Genomic DNA, 18362 nt, shown 5'->3' on the forward strand with positions numbered 1-18362 from the left:
GGTGCTGGGGGATTCAGGGGGGTTGGGAGCTCTGGGTGAGGGAGACCTGGGGGACAGGGGGGTTTGGAGGGTCACGGGTACCAGAACGGGGCGGTTTGGGGGTTCAAGGGTCTCCGGTTGGGGAATTTGGGGGTCTGGGAGCTCTGGCTGGTGGAGATTTAGGGGACAGGGGGATCTGGGCTGGGGGTCAGGGGTACCAGAAGGGGGCGGTTTGGGGGTTCAGGGGTCTCCGGTTGGGGAATTTGGGGGTCTGGGAGCTCTGGCTGGTGGAGATTTAGGGGACAGGGGGATCTGGGCTGGGGGGTCAGGGGTACCAGAAGGGGGCGGTTTGGGGGTTCAGGGGTCTCCGGTTGGGGAATTTGGGGGTCTGGGAGCTCTGGCTGGTGGAGATTTAGGGGACAGGGGGATCTGGGGTGGGGGGTCAGGGGTACCAGAAGGGGGTGGTTTGAGGGGTCAGGGGTCTCTGTGGGGTTTGGGACCTCTGGGTCGGGAGGAGCTTTGGGGTGCAGGGTGGGGAGTTTGGGGAACTCACATGAAGCTGCTCATCATCTGCTTGGTGTCCTCGGAGCTGCGGGAGTTGGCGAAGCTGATGAAGGAGCAGTAGACGGCGATCCAGGCGCACCACTTCAGCTGGGGGCGGGGGGCATGGGGGGGATCACCGGAATGGGCCCTGTCCCCCCCAAACTCCCCATTGATGGCCCCTGTACCCCCTTAATCCTTCAGGGATGGTCCCCATCCCCCTAAACCACACTAGGACAGATCCTGCCCCCCCCAAAAGCCCCCCCAGGGATGGTCCTTGTCCCCCCAAACCACCCTGGGACAGACCCTGTCGCCCCCCAACTTCCTATTGATGGTCTCTGACCCCCCAAACCACCCTGGGACAGACCCTGTCTCCTGCGAATTGTTCAGGGATGGTCCCTGTCCCCCCCAAACCACCCTGGGACAGACCTTTTTCCCCCACCAGCCCCCCAGGGATGGCCCTGACCCCCCCAAACCACCCTGGGACAGACCCTGTCCCCCTCAAATCATTCATGGATGGTTCCTGTCCCCCCCAGACCACCCTGGGACAGACCCTGTCGCCCCCCAACTTTCTATTGATGGTCCCTGACCCCCCAAACCACCCTGGGACAGACCCTGTCCCCCCCGAATCGTTCAGGGATGGTCCCTGTCCCCCCCAAAACACCCTGGGACAGACTCTGTCCCCCCCAAAACACCCTGGGACAGACACTGACCCCCCCCAAGCCCCTCTAAGATGGTCCCTGTCCCCCCCAGACCACCCTGGGACAGACCCTTTCCCCCGCCAAGCCCCCAGGGATGGTTCCTGTCCCCCCAAACCACGTAAGGACAGACTCTGTCCCCCCCAAACCCCCAGGGATGGTCCCTGTCCCCCCTGACCCACCAGGAGCGGTGCCTGTCCCCCCCCGCGCCCCCACCTTCAGCATCAGCCCGCACATGCTGAACACCATGCCCAGCAGGTTCATGTAGTCGGGCGTGGGGTCCTCCAGCGCAGGGCTGCTCTCGCTGGAGGGGGGCTTGTACCTGCGAGGGGTGGGGCAGGAGATGTCAGGCGGGGTGGGAGCCCCCCCGAGACCCCCCAGTCCCCTCCCAGTCCCTTCCCAGTCCCTTCAGTCTCCTCAGTCCTCTTGCGCCTCCTCTTCACCCCCACCATCCCCCCAGTTCCCTCGTGTGTGTGTGTGTCCCCCAACCACCCCAGCTTCCCCCCACTCCAGTCTCCTCAGGCCCCTTGTGGGGGTCCAGGGGGGGCACAGGGGGTTGAAGGGAGCTGGGGGGGCACAAGGGGTTGGGGGGGCACAGGGTGGGGGGGGGGCACAAGGAGCTGGGGGGGGCACAAGGAGTTGGGGGGGCACAGGGGTTGGAAAGACACAGGGTGGGGGGGGCACAAGGAGCTGGGGGGGCACAGGGGGTTGGGGGGCACATGGGGGGGCACAGGGTGGGGGGGCACAGGGGGTTGAAGGGAGCTGGGGTGGGCACAGGGGGTTGGGGGGGCACAGGGGGTTGGGGGGAGCTGGGGGAGCACAGGGGTTGAAAGGGCACAGGGTGGGGGGGGCACAAGGAGCTGGGGGGGCACAGGGGGATGGGGGGGCACAGGGGGCTGTGAGGGTCCACGGGTTGTGGGGGGGAGTCCAGGAGTTGGGGGGGGGGGTCGGGGGGTCACAGGGGGCTAGGGGGTCCAGGGGAGTAACAGTGGGCTGGGGGGGGGCACAGGGGTTGGGAGGGATGGGGGGGGCACAGAGGGATGGGGGGGCACAGAGGGATGGGGGGGGCACAGGGGGCTGTGAGAGTCCAGGGGTTGGGGCGGGGGGGCACAGGGGTTGTGGGGGGGGGTCCAGGAGTTGGGGGGGGTCGGGGGGGAGCACAGGGGCTAGGGGGTCCAGGGGACTAACAGTGGGCTGGGGGGGGGCACAGGGTTGGGAGGGATGGGGGGGGCACAAGGAGCTGGGGGGGGCACAGGGGGTTGGGGGGGGTCCAGGAGTTGGGGGGGGGTCGGGGGGGGGGCACGGGGAGCTGGGGGTTCCAGGGGGTTGAGGGGGGTCACAGGGGGGTCGGGGGGGTGGCTTGGTAAGGGGGGCAGCCCAGGTCCCCCCCCAGTCTCCCCAGCCCCCCCCTCACTCGCCGTTTCCCCCCGTTCGCACCGGGTCACCCTCCCGGGCCGCCGCGGATCCGCCATCGCGGCCACTTCCGCCGGAAGCTCCGGGAGCGCGGGGGGTCCGACCCCCACACCGACCCCCCCCGGGTACCGACCCCGCCCCGCTCCCGGTCCGAGCCCCGATCCCTCCCGGTCCCCATCCCTGTCCCGGTCCCCATCCCGGTCCCGGGTGGCCGATGCTGCCCCGGCCTCGCCCCGCGCCCCCCGAGCTGCCCCGGCGGAGGGTGCGGAGCCTGCAGTGCGGGCAGGGGGCCGTGCGGGCCGCGAGGTTCAACGGTACCGGGGGGGGGTGATGGGGATGGGGGGGGTGATGGGGACGGGGGGGTTAATGGGGATGGGGGAGGGTTAATGGGAACGGAGGGGTTAATGGGGGGTGATGGGGACGGGGTTAATGGGAACCGAGGGGTTAATGGGGACGGGGTGGGGGGTGATGGGAACGGGGGGTGTTAATGGGAATGGAGGGGTTAATGGGGATGGGGGGTTAATAGGGATGGGGGGTAATGGGGATGGAGGGATTAATGGGGTTGGGGGGGTTAATGGGGATGGGGGGTTAATGAGAACGGGGGCAGTGGGGATGGAGGAGTTAATGGGGATGGGGGGTTAATGGGGATAGGGGTTAATGGGAAGGGAGGGGTTAATGGGGGTGATGGGGACGGGGTTAATGGGAAGGGAGGGGTTAATGGGGATGGGGGGTTAATGGGAACGGAGGGGTTAATGGGGATGGGGGTTAATGGGAACGGAGGGGTTAATGGGGTTGGGGGGGTTGATGGGGATGGGGGGTTAATGAGAACGGGGGGCAGTGGGGATGGAGGGGTTAATGGGGATGGGGCTTTAATGGGGAGGGGGTTAATGGGAAGGGAGGGGTTAATGGGGATGGGGGGGTTAATGGGGATGGGGGGTCATGGGAACGGAGGGGTTAATGGGAATGGGGAGTTAATGGGGATGGGGGGGTTATGGGAACAGGGAGTAATGGGGATGGGGGTTAACGGGAAGGGAGGGGTTAATGGGAAGGGAGGGGTTAATGGGGATGGGGGGGTTAATGGGAACGGAGGGGTTAATGGGGGGTGATGGGGACGGGGTTAATGGGAACCGAGGGGTTAATGGGGACGGGGGGGGGGGGGTGATGGGAACGGGGGTGTTAATGGGAATGGAGGAGTTAATGGGGATGGGGGGTTAGTGGGAACAGGGGGGTTAATGGGGGGGTTAATGGGGGGGTGATGGGGATAGGGGGTGATGGGAATGGGGGTGATGGGAACAGGGAGGTAATGGGAATTGGGGGTGATGGGGACGGGGTGGGGGTTAATGGGAACGGAGGGGTTAATGGGGATGGGGGGGGTTAGTGGGAATGGGGGGGTCAATGGGGAGTAATGAGGACAGGGAGGGTAATGGGAACTGGGGGGTACTGGGAACGAGGGGGGGGATAATGCAATGGGGGGGTAATGGGAATGGGGGTGATGGGAGGGGGTAATGGGAATGCAGAGGGGGTTAATAGAGATGAGGGGGGAAGGGGGGGGAACTGGGAGAATGTTGGGGTGGGGGGGACCGGGGAGAGAGGGGGTGGGTGCCAGGGAATGGGGGTAGGGGGGAGCAAATGGGGAAAGGGGCAGAGGGGGGGAACAAGGACGGGGTGGGGGGGGCAAGCGGGGACTGGGAAGAGAATGGGGAATGGGGAAAGAAGGGGGGGGCAAATGCGCTTGGGGGGGTTGGAGAGGGGATTGGGGGCGGTTAGAGAGGGGATTAGGGGGGCTGGGGGCACCAAGGGGGGGTGTTGGGCCTCTGGGTTGGGGGATTTGGGGGGATTAGGGACATTGAGGGTGGGATTGGGGGGATTTGGGGTCTCTGAGTGAGATTTGGGGTCTCTGGGTGGGATTTGGGGTCTCCGGGTTGGGGAATTTGGGACTTGGGGGGGTGGGGGGGGATTACGGGCTCTGGTGGGGATTTGGGGTCTCTGGGTTGGAGGATTTGGGGGGATTGGGGGTTCTAGGGTGGGATTTGGGGTCTCTAGGTGGCATTTGGGATCTCTGGGCGGGGGGATTTGGGGGTGCAGGGCTCTCTGCGGGGTTAGATTTCAGGGTTTAGGGGTTGGAGGCTCTAGGGGCGGGGCTGGGGGGGCTCTGTGTGGGTTTTGGGGTGCAGGGGCGGGGTTGACGGGCTGTCGGGGTCCCCCCAGCCGACGGGAATTACTGCCTGACGTGCGGCAGCGACAAGAGCCTGAAGCTGTGGAACCCGCATCGCGGCACCGCGCTGCGCACCTACCAGGGCCACGGCTACGAGGTGCTGGACGCCGCCGGGTAAGGGGGGTCTGGGGGACCCCCAGCCCTGGGGACCCCCCCTCAGCCTTGGGGACCCCTCCTTAACCTTGGGGACCCCTCGTTAACCTTGGGCACCCCCCTGGGGACCCTCATTCAGCCCTAGGGACTCTTCCTTAACCTTGGGGAACCCTTCTTAAGCTTGGGGACCCCTCCCTAATCTTGCGGACCCCCTTCTCAGCCTTGGAGACTCCTCCCTGGCCTTGGGGGCCCCTTCTTAACCTTGGGGACCCCCCTGGGGCCTTGGGGATCCCCCCCCTCCAGCCTTGGAGACCCCTCCTTCAACTTGTGAACCCCCTCCCTGGCCTTGGGGACCCCCCTAGGGCTTTGGGGATCCCCCACCACCCTTGGGGGCCCCTCTTGAAACTTGGGGAACCCCCTTGGGGTCCCCTCCTTAACCTTGGGCACCCCTCCCTGGCCTTGGGGACCCCCCCTGGGACCTTGGAGACCCCCTCTCAGCCTTGGGGACCCGTCCTTAACCTTGGGGATTCTCCTGGGGACCCCCTCTCAGCTTTAGGGACCCCTTCTTAACCTTGGGGATCCCCCCCCAGCCTTGGGGACCCCTCCTTAAGCTTATGGACTCTTGCTTAACCTTGGCGACCCCTTTTCAACCTTGGGGACCCCTCCCTAGCTTTGGGGACTCCTCCTTAACCTCGGGGACCCCCTGGGGGCCTTGGGGCCTCCCCCTCAGATTTGGGGACCCCCTCCCTAGCTTTGGGGACCCCTCCTCAACCTTGGGGACCCCCTCCCCATAGCCTTGGGGACCCCTCCTTAAGCTTGGAGATGCTTCCCTGGCTTTGCCCCCCGCCCCAGCCCCCCTCACCCTGGGGCTTTGGGGCCCCTCTCCGGTTTGGGGACCCCCTCCAATTTTGGGGACCCCCCCCCCAGATCCTTCGACAACAGCCACCTCTGCTCCTGCGGTGCCGACAAGACTGTGGCCCTCTGGGACGTGGCCACCGGGCAAGTGATCCGCAAGTACCGTGGCCACGCGGGGGTGAGGAGATGGGGGGGATTTGGGGGTTCAGGGGGCTCTGGGTGGGGTGAACTGGGGGTTTAGGAGCTCTAGGAGGGGAGATTTGGGGCTCAGGGGCAGCAGGAGGGGGGGAATTGGGGGGATGGAGGCTCTGGGTGGGGGGATTTGGGGGTTAGGGGGACAGGAGGGGGTGGTTTGAGGGGGTCACAGGGCTCTGGGTGGGAGGAATTGGGGGTTTGGGAGCTGTAGGGAGGGATTTGGGGGGTCAGGGACACAAGAGGGGGCAGTTTTGGGGGTTCAGGGGGCTCTGAGTGGGGGGACTTGGAGGTCAGGGGGGAATTTTGGGGTGTAGGGGCTCTGGGAGGGGTGTTTTGGGGGTGTTGGGATAACTGGGTGGGGGATTTGGGGGGTCGGGGGCACCAGGGCGGGGGGAATTCGGGGTGTTGGGGGCTCAGGGAGGGATTTTGGGGCTCCGGGGAGTTTTCGGGGCTCAGGGGGGGTTGGATTTTGGGGTCCCTGCGAGCGCTGCCCCCCGCAGAAGGTGAACTGCGTCCAATTCAATGAAGAGGCCACCATCATCTTGTCCGGTACGAGAGCAGCTGGGGGGGTCCCTGACACTCCTTTTCCCCCTCTGGGCACCCCCAAACCCCCCCTGAACCCCGTTTTTGCGCCCCCCCCAGGCTCCATCGACTGCACCGTGCGGTGCTGGGATTGCCGCTCGCGCCGCCCCGACCCGGTCCAGGTCCTGGATGAGGCCAAGGATGGAGTCTCCAGCCTCAAAGTGTCCGACCACGAGATCCTCACGGGGTGAGGGACGAGGGGCGACTGGGACGGGGTCTGGGGGGGACTGGGACACGTCTGGGGGGGACTGGGATGGGTTTTGGGGGGACAGGGATGCATTGAGGGGGATTGGGACGCATTGGGGGTGACAAGGATGCATTTGAGGGGGATTGGGACGCATTGGGGGTGACAAGGATGCATTTGAGGGGGGACAGGGATGCGTTTCGGGGGGACAAGGATGCATTTAGGGGGACAAGGATGCTTTTGGGGGGGACAAGGATGCATTTGGGGGGACAGGGACACATTTGGGGGGACAGGGACACATTGGAGGTGACAGGGATGCATTTAGGGGGGACATGGATGCATTTGAGGGGGGACAGTGTCACATTTGGAGGGGACAGCATCACGTTTGGGGGGATTGGGACACCTCTGGGGGGACTGGGTTGGTTTTTGGGGGGACAGAGACGCATTTTGGGGGACAAGGATGCATTTAGGGGGACAGCATCATGTTTGGGGGATTGGGACACGTCTGTGGGGGACTGGGATGGATTTTTGGGGGACAGGGATGCGTTTGGTGGGGACAGGGACACATTTTAGGGGGACAGCGTCACATTTGGGGGGATTGGGACACATCTGGGGGCCTGAGATGGGTTTTGAGGGGACTGGGACACATTTCAGGGGGACAGGGTCATGTTTGGGGGGGACAGGGACTCATTTGAGGGGATTGGGAGACGTCTGGGGGGACTGGGATGGGTTTTGGGGGGACAGGGCTGGCCCTCGAGCAGATACGGGGGATGCATTTGGGGTAGAGAGATGCACATGGGGGCAGGATGGGAAGACAACTAGGAGCCCCCCCAAAAAAAAATTGGGGTCCCCCATCACCCCCCCTCTTTTCCAGCTCCGTCGACGGCCGCGTTCGCCGCTACGATCTGCGCGCGGGGCAGCTCTATTGCGACTTCATCGGCAGTGAGTGGAGGGTGCTGGAATCAGGGGGGTCTTGGAATGGGAGGGGGGGGTCTTGGAATTGGGGGGGGGGGTCCCAAGGGTCCCCCCAAAGCCCCCCATCTTTATTTTTACCCCCCCAGGTCCCATCACCAGCGTTTGCTTCAGCAAGGACGGGCAGAGCGCCTTGGCCGCCAGCTTGGACTCCACGTTGCGTCTCTTGGATAAGGAGACGGGGGAGCTGCTGGGCGAGTAGGAGCCGGGGGGCTACCAGCCCCCTCCCTGTGGCTACTGAGGGATTTGGGGGGCCCCATGCTCACTGAACCCCCTCCCGGGCAGGTATCGGGGTCACCGCAGCAGCGCGTACCGGCTGGATTGCGTCCTGAGCGAGCGCGACACCCACGTGGGCTGCGCCTCCGAGGACGGACACGTCTACCTGTGGGACCTGGTGGAGGTTTGGGGGGTCCTAGGGAGTTTGGGGGGGCCCGGTTGGAGAAGGGGGGCAAATGGAGAAGGGGGGGAAATGGGGAACCAGGGATCCCAGCTGAAAATCCCACCTTTGGGGGGAGACCCCAACTCCTAAATCCCAACTCCGGGGGGACACCCCAGCTCCTCAGTCCCACCCTGGGGGAGACCCCAGCTCCTCAATCCCTCCCTGGGTGGGACCCCAACTCCTTGATCTCACCCTGGGGGGGACCCCAGCTCCTCAATCCCACCCTGGGGGGACCCCAACTCCTCCATCCCAACTTGGGAGGGACCCCAGCTCCTTGATCTCACCTTGGGAGGGACTCCTGCTCCTAAATCCCACCCTGGAGGGGGACCCCAACTCCTCAATCCCATCTTGGGGGGGGACCCCAACTCCTCAATCCCTCCCTGGGTGGGACCCCAACTCCTTGATCTCACCCTGGGGGGGACCCCAGCTCCTCAATCCCACCCTGGGTGGGACCCCAACTCCTCCATCTCATCCTGGCGAGGACTCCAGCTCCTAAATCCCACCCTGGGGGGGACCCCAACTCCTCAATTCCACCCTGGGTGGGACCCCAACTCCTCTATCTCATCCTGGGGGGGAACCCAGCTCCTAAATCCCACCCTGGGGGGGACCCCAACTCCTCAATTCCACCCTGGGTGGGACCCCAACTCCTCCATCTCATCCTGGGAGGGACCCCAACTCCTAAATCCCACCCTGGGGCTGTATGCCAGCTCCTTGATCCCTCCCTTGGTGGGGACCCCAGCTCCTCAATCCTGTCCCGGGGGGGCGGAACGGGACCCTGCAGCCCATGTTGGGGTGCGGGGGGGTCCCCAACGCGTGGTGCCCCCCCGCAGGGCTCGCTGTCGCTGCGGCTGCCCGTGGGCACTGGGGTCGTGCAGTCGCTCGCCTTCCACCCGACGCTGCCCTGCCTGCTCGCCGCCTGCGAGGGCTCCGTCCAGCTCTGGCGTGAGGAGAGCTTCCAGCCCGACGAGGGGGACGGCAATGGCTGAAAGGGGGGCCCCCCCCCAAAAAAAAACTGGGGGGCAGAGGGGCTCAAAGCAGCCCCCTCGACACCCAGGAATAAACTCACAGTGAGAAGGAGCTGCAGGGATTTATTGGGAGCGCGCGGAGAGCGCAATAAATATGAGATGCGGGGGACAGACGGATGGGGGGGGGCAACAGATGGATGCGGGGGGACGGGGACAGACAGATGGACGGGGGAGGGACACAAAAGGACAGACAGACGGCAACAGGGGGGTCCCAGCTCCCCTGTATCCCATGTCAGAATCCACTCGGCTCTCTCGCTGGCGTCAAGAAGAGCCCAGGAGATGCAAGTGGGAGCCCCCACAGAGGCACTGGGGGGCTCAGGCCCCTCCAAAATGAGGGGATCCCCCCCGCCCCCAAGAATTCCCAGGCAGCTCAGTCTCCCGGCTTCACTGAGGGGAACGCAGCTGCGCTCTGGGCAAACGTCTCGGCCACCAGCAGTGGGAAAACCAGGGAGGCATCGGCATAGACCTGGGTGTGGGAGAGGGGGTGAGCCCCCAAATCCCCCCAATTCCCCCTCAAATCCCATCCCAGGGTCTCTAAATTCCACCCTGGCGCCCCCAATTTCCACCCCAAGACTCACAATTCCTCTCCAAATCCCCTCCACGGCTCCCAAATAGCCCCAGTTCTCCCTCAAATCCCACCCAAGGGTCCTAAATTCCTACCCGAAGACTCCAAATTCCTCTCCAAATCCCCTCCAGGGCATCCAATTCCCACCCCAAGGTCCCCAATTCCCCCTCAGGGTCCTTAAATCCCACCCTGGGGCCCACAATTCCCCTCTAACCCCCCACTCCCACCCCCAATTTCCCCCCAACTCCCACTGAGGGGCCCTTAATTCCCACCCTAAGGTCCCCAATTCCTCCCCAAATCCCCCTCCAGGGCCTCCAAATTACCCCCAGGGCCCTTAAATCCCACCCTGGTGCCCCCAATTCCCTTCCAATCCCCAATTTCCCGCTAACTTCCAACCAGGAGCCCCCCAGTTCCCACCCCAAGGTCCCCAAATCCTTTCCAAACCCCTCCCAGGGCCCCCAAATCCCACTCCAGGGTCCCTAAATCCCACCCTGTGGCCCCCAATTCCCACCCCAAGACTCACAATTCCTCTCCCAATCCTTCCTTCCAGGGCCCCCAAATCCCCCCCAGGGTCCTTAAATCCCATCCTGGGGCCCCCAATTCCCTTCCAATCCCCAATTTTCCCCCAACTCCCACCAAGGAGCCTCCCAGTTCCCACCCCAAGGTCCCCAAATCCTTTCCAAACCCCTCCCAGGGCCCCTCAAATTCCCCCCCGCCCAGTCCCTAAATCCCACCCTGGGGCGCCCAATTCCCACCCCAAGACTCACAATTCTTCTCCCAATCCCTTCCAGGGCCTTCAAATCCCCCCCACGGCCCTTAAATCCCACCCTGGTGCCCCCAATTCCCTTCCAATCCCCAATTTCCCGCTAACTCCCAACCAGGAGCGCCCCAGTTCCCACCCCAAGGTCCCCAAATCCTTTCCAAACGCCTCCCAGGGCCCCCAGATCCCACTTCAGGGTCCCTAAATCCCACCCTGTGGCCCCCAATTCCCACCCCAAGACTCACAATTCCTTTCCAAATCCCTTCCAGGGCCCCCAAATCCTACACCAGTGTCCTCAAGTCCCACCCTGGGGTCCCCAATTTCCACCCCAAGGTCCCCAATGCCTCTCCAAATCCCCCCAGGGTCCTTAAGTCCCATCCTGGGCCCCCCAATTCCCTTCCAATCCCCAATCTCCCCCCAACTCCCACTCAGGAGCACCCCATTTCCCACCCCAAGGCCCCCAATTCCTTTCCAAGCTCCTCCCAGAGCCCCTCAAATCCTCTCTCCCAGTCCCTAAATCCCACCGTGCGGCCCCCAATTCCCAACCTAAGACTCACAAATCCTCTCCAAATCCCTTTCAGGGCCCTCAAATCCTACTCCAAGATCCCCAAGTCCCACCCTGGGGCCCGCAATTCCCACCCCAAGGTCCCCAATTCCTCTACAAATCCCCCCTGCTGGGGCCCCCAATTCCCTTCCAATCCCCAATTTCCCCCCAACTCCCACCCAGGAGCCCCCCAGTTCCCACCCCAAGGCCCCTAATTCCTTCCCACCCCCCCCCTCAAGGCCCCCAATTATCCCCTAATTCCCTTCCAGGATCCCCAATTCCCCAAAAAACCTTGACGGGGGTGGCATCCATGCGGATCTTGCCCCAGGACACGGCCTCGTCCGGCCGCGCGCCCGAGTCCGAGCCGTCGAACTCTTGCGCTGTGTTGACGTAGACGGAGAAGTCGGCGCCGTTGCGCTGCGGGGTGGAAGCGGGGTGAGCGCCCGGCGCCGTGGGGCGCCCCCCGTCCCCCTCCCTGTCCCCCCAGCCCCTCACCATGAGGTTGGCGTTGGCGATGTGGTGCTTGACCAGCCCCCCACCCAGGATGATCATCCCGGTCTTGCGGGCGAAGATGGCCTGAGTGTTGATGAGGCGCAGGTCTGTGGGCACAGGTGGCATCAGGGGCAACGGGGGGGAACCCCGGAATCTGGGGGGGGCCCAGGAGCCAGAGGGGACCCCAGCATCCAGAGGGGACGGCCAGGATCCAGAGGGGTCCCTGGCATCTGGGCGGGTCCCAGGATCCAGAGGGGACCCCAGCATCTGGGGTGAAAACCCAGCATCCCAGATGGACCCAGGTGGCCAAGATGGGGACACCTGGCATTTGGGGGGGACAGCCAGGATCCAGAGGGGACCCCGGCATCACAGGGGGACACCCAGATCCAGAGGGGACCCCCAGGATTCAGAGGGGACCCTGACATCCAGGGGCCACAGCCAGAATTCAGAGGGGACACCCAGGATCCAGAGGGGACCCCGGCATCTGGGGTGAAACCCTAGCATCCCAGATGGACCCCCGAGTCCAGGATGGGGGGACCCCAGCATCTAAGGGGGACAGCCAGGATCCAGAGGGGACCCCGGCATCTGGAGTGAAACCCCAGCAACCTAGATGGACCCAGGAGTCAAGGATGGGGGGACCCTGGTATCTCAGGGGGATATCCAGGATCCAGAAGGGACCTTGGCATCTTGGGGGGGGGGGGTCCCAGGATCCAGGGGGGATCCCGGCATCTGGAGGAAACACCCAGGATCCAGAGGGGACCCCGGCACTCAAGTTTGGGGAATCCAGAATCTGGAGAGGACCCCAACGTCTGGGATGAATCCAGGCATCTGGGACTGGGGGGAACCCAGCACCCCAGGGAGGATCTCCAGCATCCAGGGGTGACCCTGGCGCTCAGGATGGGGGACGCAGGAATTTTTGGGGGGACCTTACGGGACCCCACTCACCCTCCACGATGTCAAGCACCAGCCCCGGCCGCTTGTAGGAGTGGAAGAAGATCATGTCCCCCAGGGAACCGTCAGTGAGCGCCGGGCTCAGCACCGGGATCTGGTTCTGGAGAGGAGATACGGGGACAGCGATGAGGGGACAGGAATGAGGGGCCAGGGACACGTGAGGGGCCAGGGACCGCGACGAGGGGACAGGGACGCGATGACGCCCGCGGTGACGTCCCAGTCCCCCACCTTCTGGGCCCAGTAACAGATGGAGTCGGGGTCGTTGATCTCCTGGCCGAGCCGCGCGATCATCCTGGACGGCGTCCACTTCACACCCTGCCGGAACGCTGGAATCAGCACCCGGAGCTGGGGGAGTCCTGGGGGTCCAGGGCCGCCCCAAAAACCCCACCGAGTTGGGGGGCAACCCAGAACCCCCTGAATCGGGGACGACCCATGGGTTCAGACCCCCCAAATCCACCCTGAGCTGTGAGAGACCCAAGGATCCAGGACCCCTGCACCCACTCCAAGCTGGGAACCTCCACGATCACCCTGAAATTGGGGGGGGACCCCAAAACCCCCTGAGCTGGGAGAGACTCCAGGGTCAGGACCCCCCAGAACCCCCTGAATCGGGGGTGGCCCATGGGTTCAGGCCCCCCCCACAACCTCCCTGAGCTAGGGGAGACCCCCAAATCCCACCGAGCTGTCAGAGACCCAGGGGTCCAAGCCCCCACAATCCCCCTGAAATGGGGGGGGACCCCCAAAACGTCCTAAAACGGGGGGCCCCGAGGGCTGCGCCCTCACCTGCGTCTCCTGCTCGTCCACCATGCGCTCCAGGATGGGCATCAGCCAATCCTCGAACTTGCAGTAGTTGTCGTTGGGCACCAGGAGGTTCCCGATCCTGGGGGGGACGCGGGCTCAGCTCGGGGGGCGGGAGCTCAGGAGGGGACCCCAAGGCTGTAGAGGGGGGGACCCCGAATCCCCGTTACCGGTTGATGCCGCGCTGGCGCAGGTCGCTGCCCCGCAGGCTGAAGTCCCCGATGTAGGTGGGCGCCAGGCACTTGATCAGATCCTCCTCCACCCCCCCGGCTGTCGTCACCAGGACGTCCACCTGCGCGGCCGGCGTCACCGTGGGGTGGCGGGGACCCCACGGCATCGCGGGGGACAGCGGGGACAGGAGAGGACAGCAGGGACCCCACGGCATCACAGGGGACAGAGGGGACCCCATGGCGTCGCGGGGGACAGGAGGGGGCAGGAGGGAACAGCGGGAACCTCATGGCCATTGTAGGGGACAGTGGGGACAGGAGGGGACAGTGGGGACCCCATGGCCATTGTGGGGGACAGCGGGGACAGGAGGGGACAGTGGGGACAGGAGGGGACAGCGGGGACCCATGGCCATTGTGGGGGACAGTGGGGACAGGAGGGGACAGTGGGGACAGGAGGGGACAGCGGGGACCCCATGGCCATTGTGGGGGACAGGAGGGGACAGCGGGGACCCATGGCCATTGTGGGGGACAGTGGGGACAGGAGGGGACAGCGGGGACCCCATGGCCATTGTGGGGGACAGTGGGGACAGGAGGGGACCCCATGGCCATTGTGGGGGACAGGGGGGACAGGAGGGGACAGGAGGGACCCCATGGCCATTGTGGGGGACAGGGGGACAGGAGGGGATCCCATGGCCATTGTGGGGGACAGTGGCGACAGGAGGGGACAGCGGGGACCCCATGGCCATTGTGGGGGACAGCGGGGACAGGAGGGGACAGCAGTGACCCCACGGCATTGTGGGGGACAGAGAGGGCGCTGTCCCCATGTCCCCAAGACTCCCCCGTCCCCATGCTGTCCCCGTGTTCCCCCATGACCTCTCGTGTCCCCCCTGCCCCAAACTGGCCCTGGGACCCCCCTAAACTGGTCCCAAGACCCCCAAGCTGGCCTGGGACCCCCCCAAACTGGTCCCAACACTCCCAAACTGGCCTGGGACCCTCCCAAACTGGCCTGGAACCCCCCCAAACTGGTCCCAACCGCCTCAAACTGGCCCAGGACCCCCCCAGACTGGTCTCAACTCCCTCAAACTGGCCCTGCAGTCCCTCCCAAACCAGTTCCAAGACCTCCAAAATGGTCCCAACATCCCTAAACTGGCTTGGGAGCCCCAAACCGGTCTCAAACCCCCCAGACTGGCCCAGGACCCCCACCCAAACTGTTCCTAAGACCTCCAAGCCAGCCCAGGGGACCCTCCTCAAACCAGTCCCAAGACCTCCATAATGGTACCAACACCCCTAAACTGGCCTGGGACCCCCCCGCAAACTGGTCTCAACACCCCCAAACTGGCCTGGGTCCTCCCCCAAACCAGTCCTAAGACCTCCAAAATGGTCCCAACGCTCCCAAACTGGCTTTTGGACCCCTCCCCCAACCAGTCCCAAGCCCCCCAAACTAGCCTGGGACCCTCTCAAATCGGTCCCAACACCTCCAAACTGGCCTGGGACCCTCCCAAACTGGTCCCAAGCCCCCCAGACTGGCCTGGGACACCACCCCCCCGCACCATGTTGTGCTGCACCAGGTAGCGGATGCTCTCCCTGACGCCCGAGCTGACGAGGTTGGAGGTGAAGCCCAAGAAAATGGTGCAGCCGGAGGGGGGCCGCGACCCCCCTAGCGCCGCCCGCGCCCGCTCCTCCGCGCTCAACGGCTCCAGCTTCGCCGCGATCTGTGGGTGGGGGGTCAGCACCAGTCACCCCAGTATCGCTCCGAGCCCCCCAGTTCCCCCATGGTCAGCTCTGGTCCCCCCTAAGCTCTCTGATTCCCTGAGCCCCCCCCATTGCCCCCAGTTCCCCCCCAATTCCCCTAAGCACCAAGTCCCCCCCATTCCTTCCAGTCCCCCCCTCCACAATTCCCCTGTCCCCCCCCAGCTCTCCCAGTCCTTCCAGTCCCTCCAGTTCCCCTCAATTCCCCTGCTCCCCACCACTCCTTCCAGTTCCCTCCCAGTCCCTCCAGTTCCCCCCAATTCCTCTGCCCTCCCAATTCCCTCCAGTTCTCACCCAGCCTCCCCAGTTTCCCCCCAATTCCCCTGCTCCCCAGCCCTCCCAGTTCCTCCAGTTCCCCCCAGCCCCCCCAATTCCCCTGCCCCTCTAGTCCTCCCAGTCCCTCCAGACCCCGCTAATTCCCCTGTCCGCCAGCTCTCCTAGTCCCCCCAGTTCCCCCCAGCTCCCCCAATTCCTCTGCTCCCGCAGTCTCTCCAGCCCCCCCAGTCCCCCTCCAACTCCCCTGCCTCCCCAGCCTTCCCAGTCCCTCCAGTTTCCCCCCTGTCCTTCCAGTTCCTCCAGTCCCCCCCCGCCCTCCCAGTCCCCCCTAGTCCTCCCAGTTTCCCCCCCCAATTCTCCTGCCCCCTCAGCTCTCCCAGTCCCTCCAGTTCCCCCCCAGTCCCCTTCCAGTTCCCCCCAGTCCCTCCCAGTTCCCCCCTAGTCCCTCCAGTTCCCCCCTAGTCCCTCCCCAGTCCCTCCAGTTCCCCCTCAGTCCCTCCAGTTCCCTCCCAGTCCCTCCCCAGTCCCCCCAAGTCCCTCCAGTTCCTCCCCGTCCCTCCCCAGTCCCTCCAGTTCCCCCCAGTCCCTCCCCAGTCCCTCCAGTTCCCCCCCAGTCCCTCCCCAGTCCCCCCCCAGTCCCTCCAGTTCCCCCCCAGTCCCTCCCCAGTCCCTCCAGTTCCCCCACAGTCCCTCCCCAGTCCCCCACAGTCCCTCCAGTTCCCCCCCAGTCCCCTCCAGTCCCTCCCCAGTCCCCCAAGTCCCTCCAGTTCCCCCCCAGTCCCCCCCAGTTCTCCCCACTCCCTCCAGTTCCTCCCCAGTCCCTCCCCAGTCCCCCCAGTCCCTCCAGTTCCCCCCCAGTCCCTCCCCAGGCCCCCAGTCCCTCCAGTTCCCCCCCAGTCCCTCCAGTTCCCCCCCAGTCCCCCCCCAGTCCCTCCAGTTCCCCCCCAGTCCCTCCCCAGTCCCTCCAGTTCCCCCCCAGTCCCCCACAGTCCCTCCCCAGTTCCCCCCCAGTCCCTCCAGTTCCCCTCCAGTCCCTCCCCAGTCCCCCTCCAGTCCCTCACCAGTCCCCCAAGTCCCTCCCCAGTCCCCCCCAGTTCTCCCCACTCCCTCCAGTTCCTCCCCAGTCCCTCCCCAGTCCCCCCAGTTCCCCCCAGTCTCTCCAGTTCCCCTTCAGTCCCTCACCAGTCCCTCCAGTTCCCCCCCCAGTCCCCCCCAGTCCCTCCAGTTCCCCTCCAGTCCCTCACCAGTCCCCCCCCCAGTCCCTCCAGTTTCCCCCCAGTCCCTCCCAGTTCTCCCCACTCCCTCCAGTTCCACCCCAGTCCCTCCCCAGTCCCCCCAGTCCCTCCAGTTCCCCCCCAGTCCCTCACCAGTCCGCCCAGTCCCTCTAGTCCCTCCAGTTCCCCCCCAGTCCCTCCCAGTTCCCCTCCAGTCCCTCCCCAGTCCCTCCAGTCCCTCCCCAGTCCCCCCCAGTCCCCCCAGTCCCTCCAGTTCCTCCCCAGTCCCTCCAGTTCCCCTCCAGTCCCTCCCCAGTCCCCCCAGTCCCTCCAGTTCCCCCCCAGTCCCTCCCAGTTCCCCTCCAGTCCCTCCCCAGTCCCCCCCAGTCCCCCCAGTCCCTCCAGTCCCTCCCCAGTCCCTCCAGTTCCCCTCCAGTCCCTCACCAGTCCCCCCAGTCCCTCCAGTTCCCCCCCAGTCCCCCCCGGTCCCCGCCGCCCCCACCATGCGCTGGATCTCGGCCACGGCCTGGGCGAAGCTGGTGGCCTGGAAGCCGGTGGTGCGGAAGGAGCGGAGCAGCGCGGCCAGGTCCGGCCCCGCCGAGAAGTCGAAGCCGCGCACGGGGAGGCTGTCGGCGGGCAGCGGGGCGCTGGGCTGCAGCACGGCCCGCAGCGCCTCCCCGGGCACCGGCCCGGGCGCCGCCATCGCCTCAGCGCCGCGCGGGGCCGCCCGCCGCCATCTTGGGCCGGCCCGCCGCCGCCATCTTGGACCGCCCCCCCTTCCCGGCGCCCTCTGGCCGCCATCTTGGCCCGGTGACGGCGGCCGCGGAGGGACAACAGACCCCCAGAAGCGAAGGCGCTCAGGTCAGGGGGTGCTGGGACCCCGACCCCCACCTCGGCCTCCAGCGCCCCCAGAGCAGCCCGATCTCATAGAATCAGAGAATCACGAGGCAGACAACTTCCCTGGGCGACTTGTTGCCTTACGTTCCTCCTTATGTCTCGTCTAAATCTGCCCTTGGACTTAGAACCATAGAATCACAGAATAACCAGGTTGGAAGAGACCCACCGGATCATCGAGTCCAACCGTTCCTATCAAACACTAAACCATGTCCCTCAGCACCTCATCCACCCGTCCCTTAAACCCCTCCAGGGAAGGTGACTCAACCCCCTCCCTGGGCAGCCTCTGCCAGTGCCCAATGACCCTTTCTGTGAGATTTTTTTCCCTGATGTCCAGCCTAAACCTCCCCTGGCAGAGCTTGAGGCCATTCCTTCTTGTCCTGTCACTTGGGAGAAGAGGCCAGCACCTTCCTCTCCACAGCCTCCTTTCAGGGAGTTCTAGAGAGCAATGAGGTCTCCCCTCAGCCTCCTCTTCTCCAGGCTAAACCCCCCCAGCTCTCTCAGTCGCTCCTCTTCTTCTCCAGCCCCTTCACCAGCTTTGTTGCTCTTCTCTGGACTCGTTCCAGAGCCTCAACGTCCTTCTTGTGCTGAAGGGCCCAGAACTGACCCCAGGATTCGAGGAGTGGTCTCACCAGTGCCGAGTCCAGAGGGAGGAGAACCTCCCTGGACCTGCTGGTCACGCCGTTTCTGATACAGGACTTGTCAGCCTTGATGTTTTAGCCTCGTAACTAAAACACGGCTGTATGTGAGGGGAAGGCTGTTGGG

The 18362-nt window shown here is 65.1% G+C and overlaps 3 protein-coding genes across 3 annotated transcripts in view; 1 reads left to right on the top strand and 2 right to left on the bottom strand.

Moving 5' to 3' along the window:
* The window catches only part of WDR83OS (WD repeat domain 83 opposite strand), a 6458-nt gene extending 3748 nt beyond the window's left edge, over positions 1–2710 (bottom strand). The window contains exons 1-3 of the mRNA XM_069882398.1: positions 2655–2710; positions 1434–1539; positions 533–630 (exon numbers count right to left, since the gene is read on the bottom strand). Of these exons, the coding sequence (XP_069738499.1) occupies positions 533–630; positions 1434–1539; positions 2655–2689 (239 nt within the window). The 5' untranslated portion in view covers positions 2690–2710. The remainder of the gene's footprint in view (positions 1–532; positions 631–1433; positions 1540–2654) is intronic.
* A 52-nt stretch (positions 2711–2762) lies between these two features.
* WDR83 (WD repeat domain 83) lies at positions 2763–9242 on the top strand. Its single transcript, XM_069882394.1, has 9 exons — positions 2763–2944; positions 4839–4959; positions 5866–5971; positions 6489–6537; positions 6631–6757; positions 7629–7696; positions 7816–7924; positions 8012–8126; positions 8996–9242. The coding sequence occupies exons 1-9, from the start codon at positions 2845–2847 to the stop codon at positions 9149–9151; spliced, it is 951 nt and encodes a 316-aa protein (XP_069738495.1). The 5' UTR covers positions 2763–2844; the 3' UTR covers positions 9152–9242.
* Positions 9234–17447, bottom strand: DHPS (deoxyhypusine synthase). The gene is made up of 9 exons (XM_069882393.1): positions 17206–17447; positions 15015–15176; positions 13468–13589; positions 13283–13379; positions 12731–12817; positions 12497–12602; positions 11555–11658; positions 11351–11476; positions 9234–9656 (listed from the first exon to the last, which is right to left on the bottom strand). The coding sequence occupies exons 1-9, from the start codon at positions 17404–17406 to the stop codon at positions 9561–9563; spliced, it is 1101 nt and encodes a 366-aa protein (XP_069738494.1). The 5' UTR covers positions 17407–17447; the 3' UTR covers positions 9234–9560.
* Positions 17448–18362: the final 915 nt, after the last annotated feature.

Source organism: Phaenicophaeus curvirostris, unplaced genomic scaffold, assembly GCF_032191515.1.
Source record: "Phaenicophaeus curvirostris isolate KB17595 unplaced genomic scaffold, BPBGC_Pcur_1.0 scaffold_127, whole genome shotgun sequence".
In the NCBI taxonomy this organism is placed as follows: domain Eukaryota; kingdom Metazoa; phylum Chordata; class Aves; order Cuculiformes; family Cuculidae; genus Phaenicophaeus; species Phaenicophaeus curvirostris.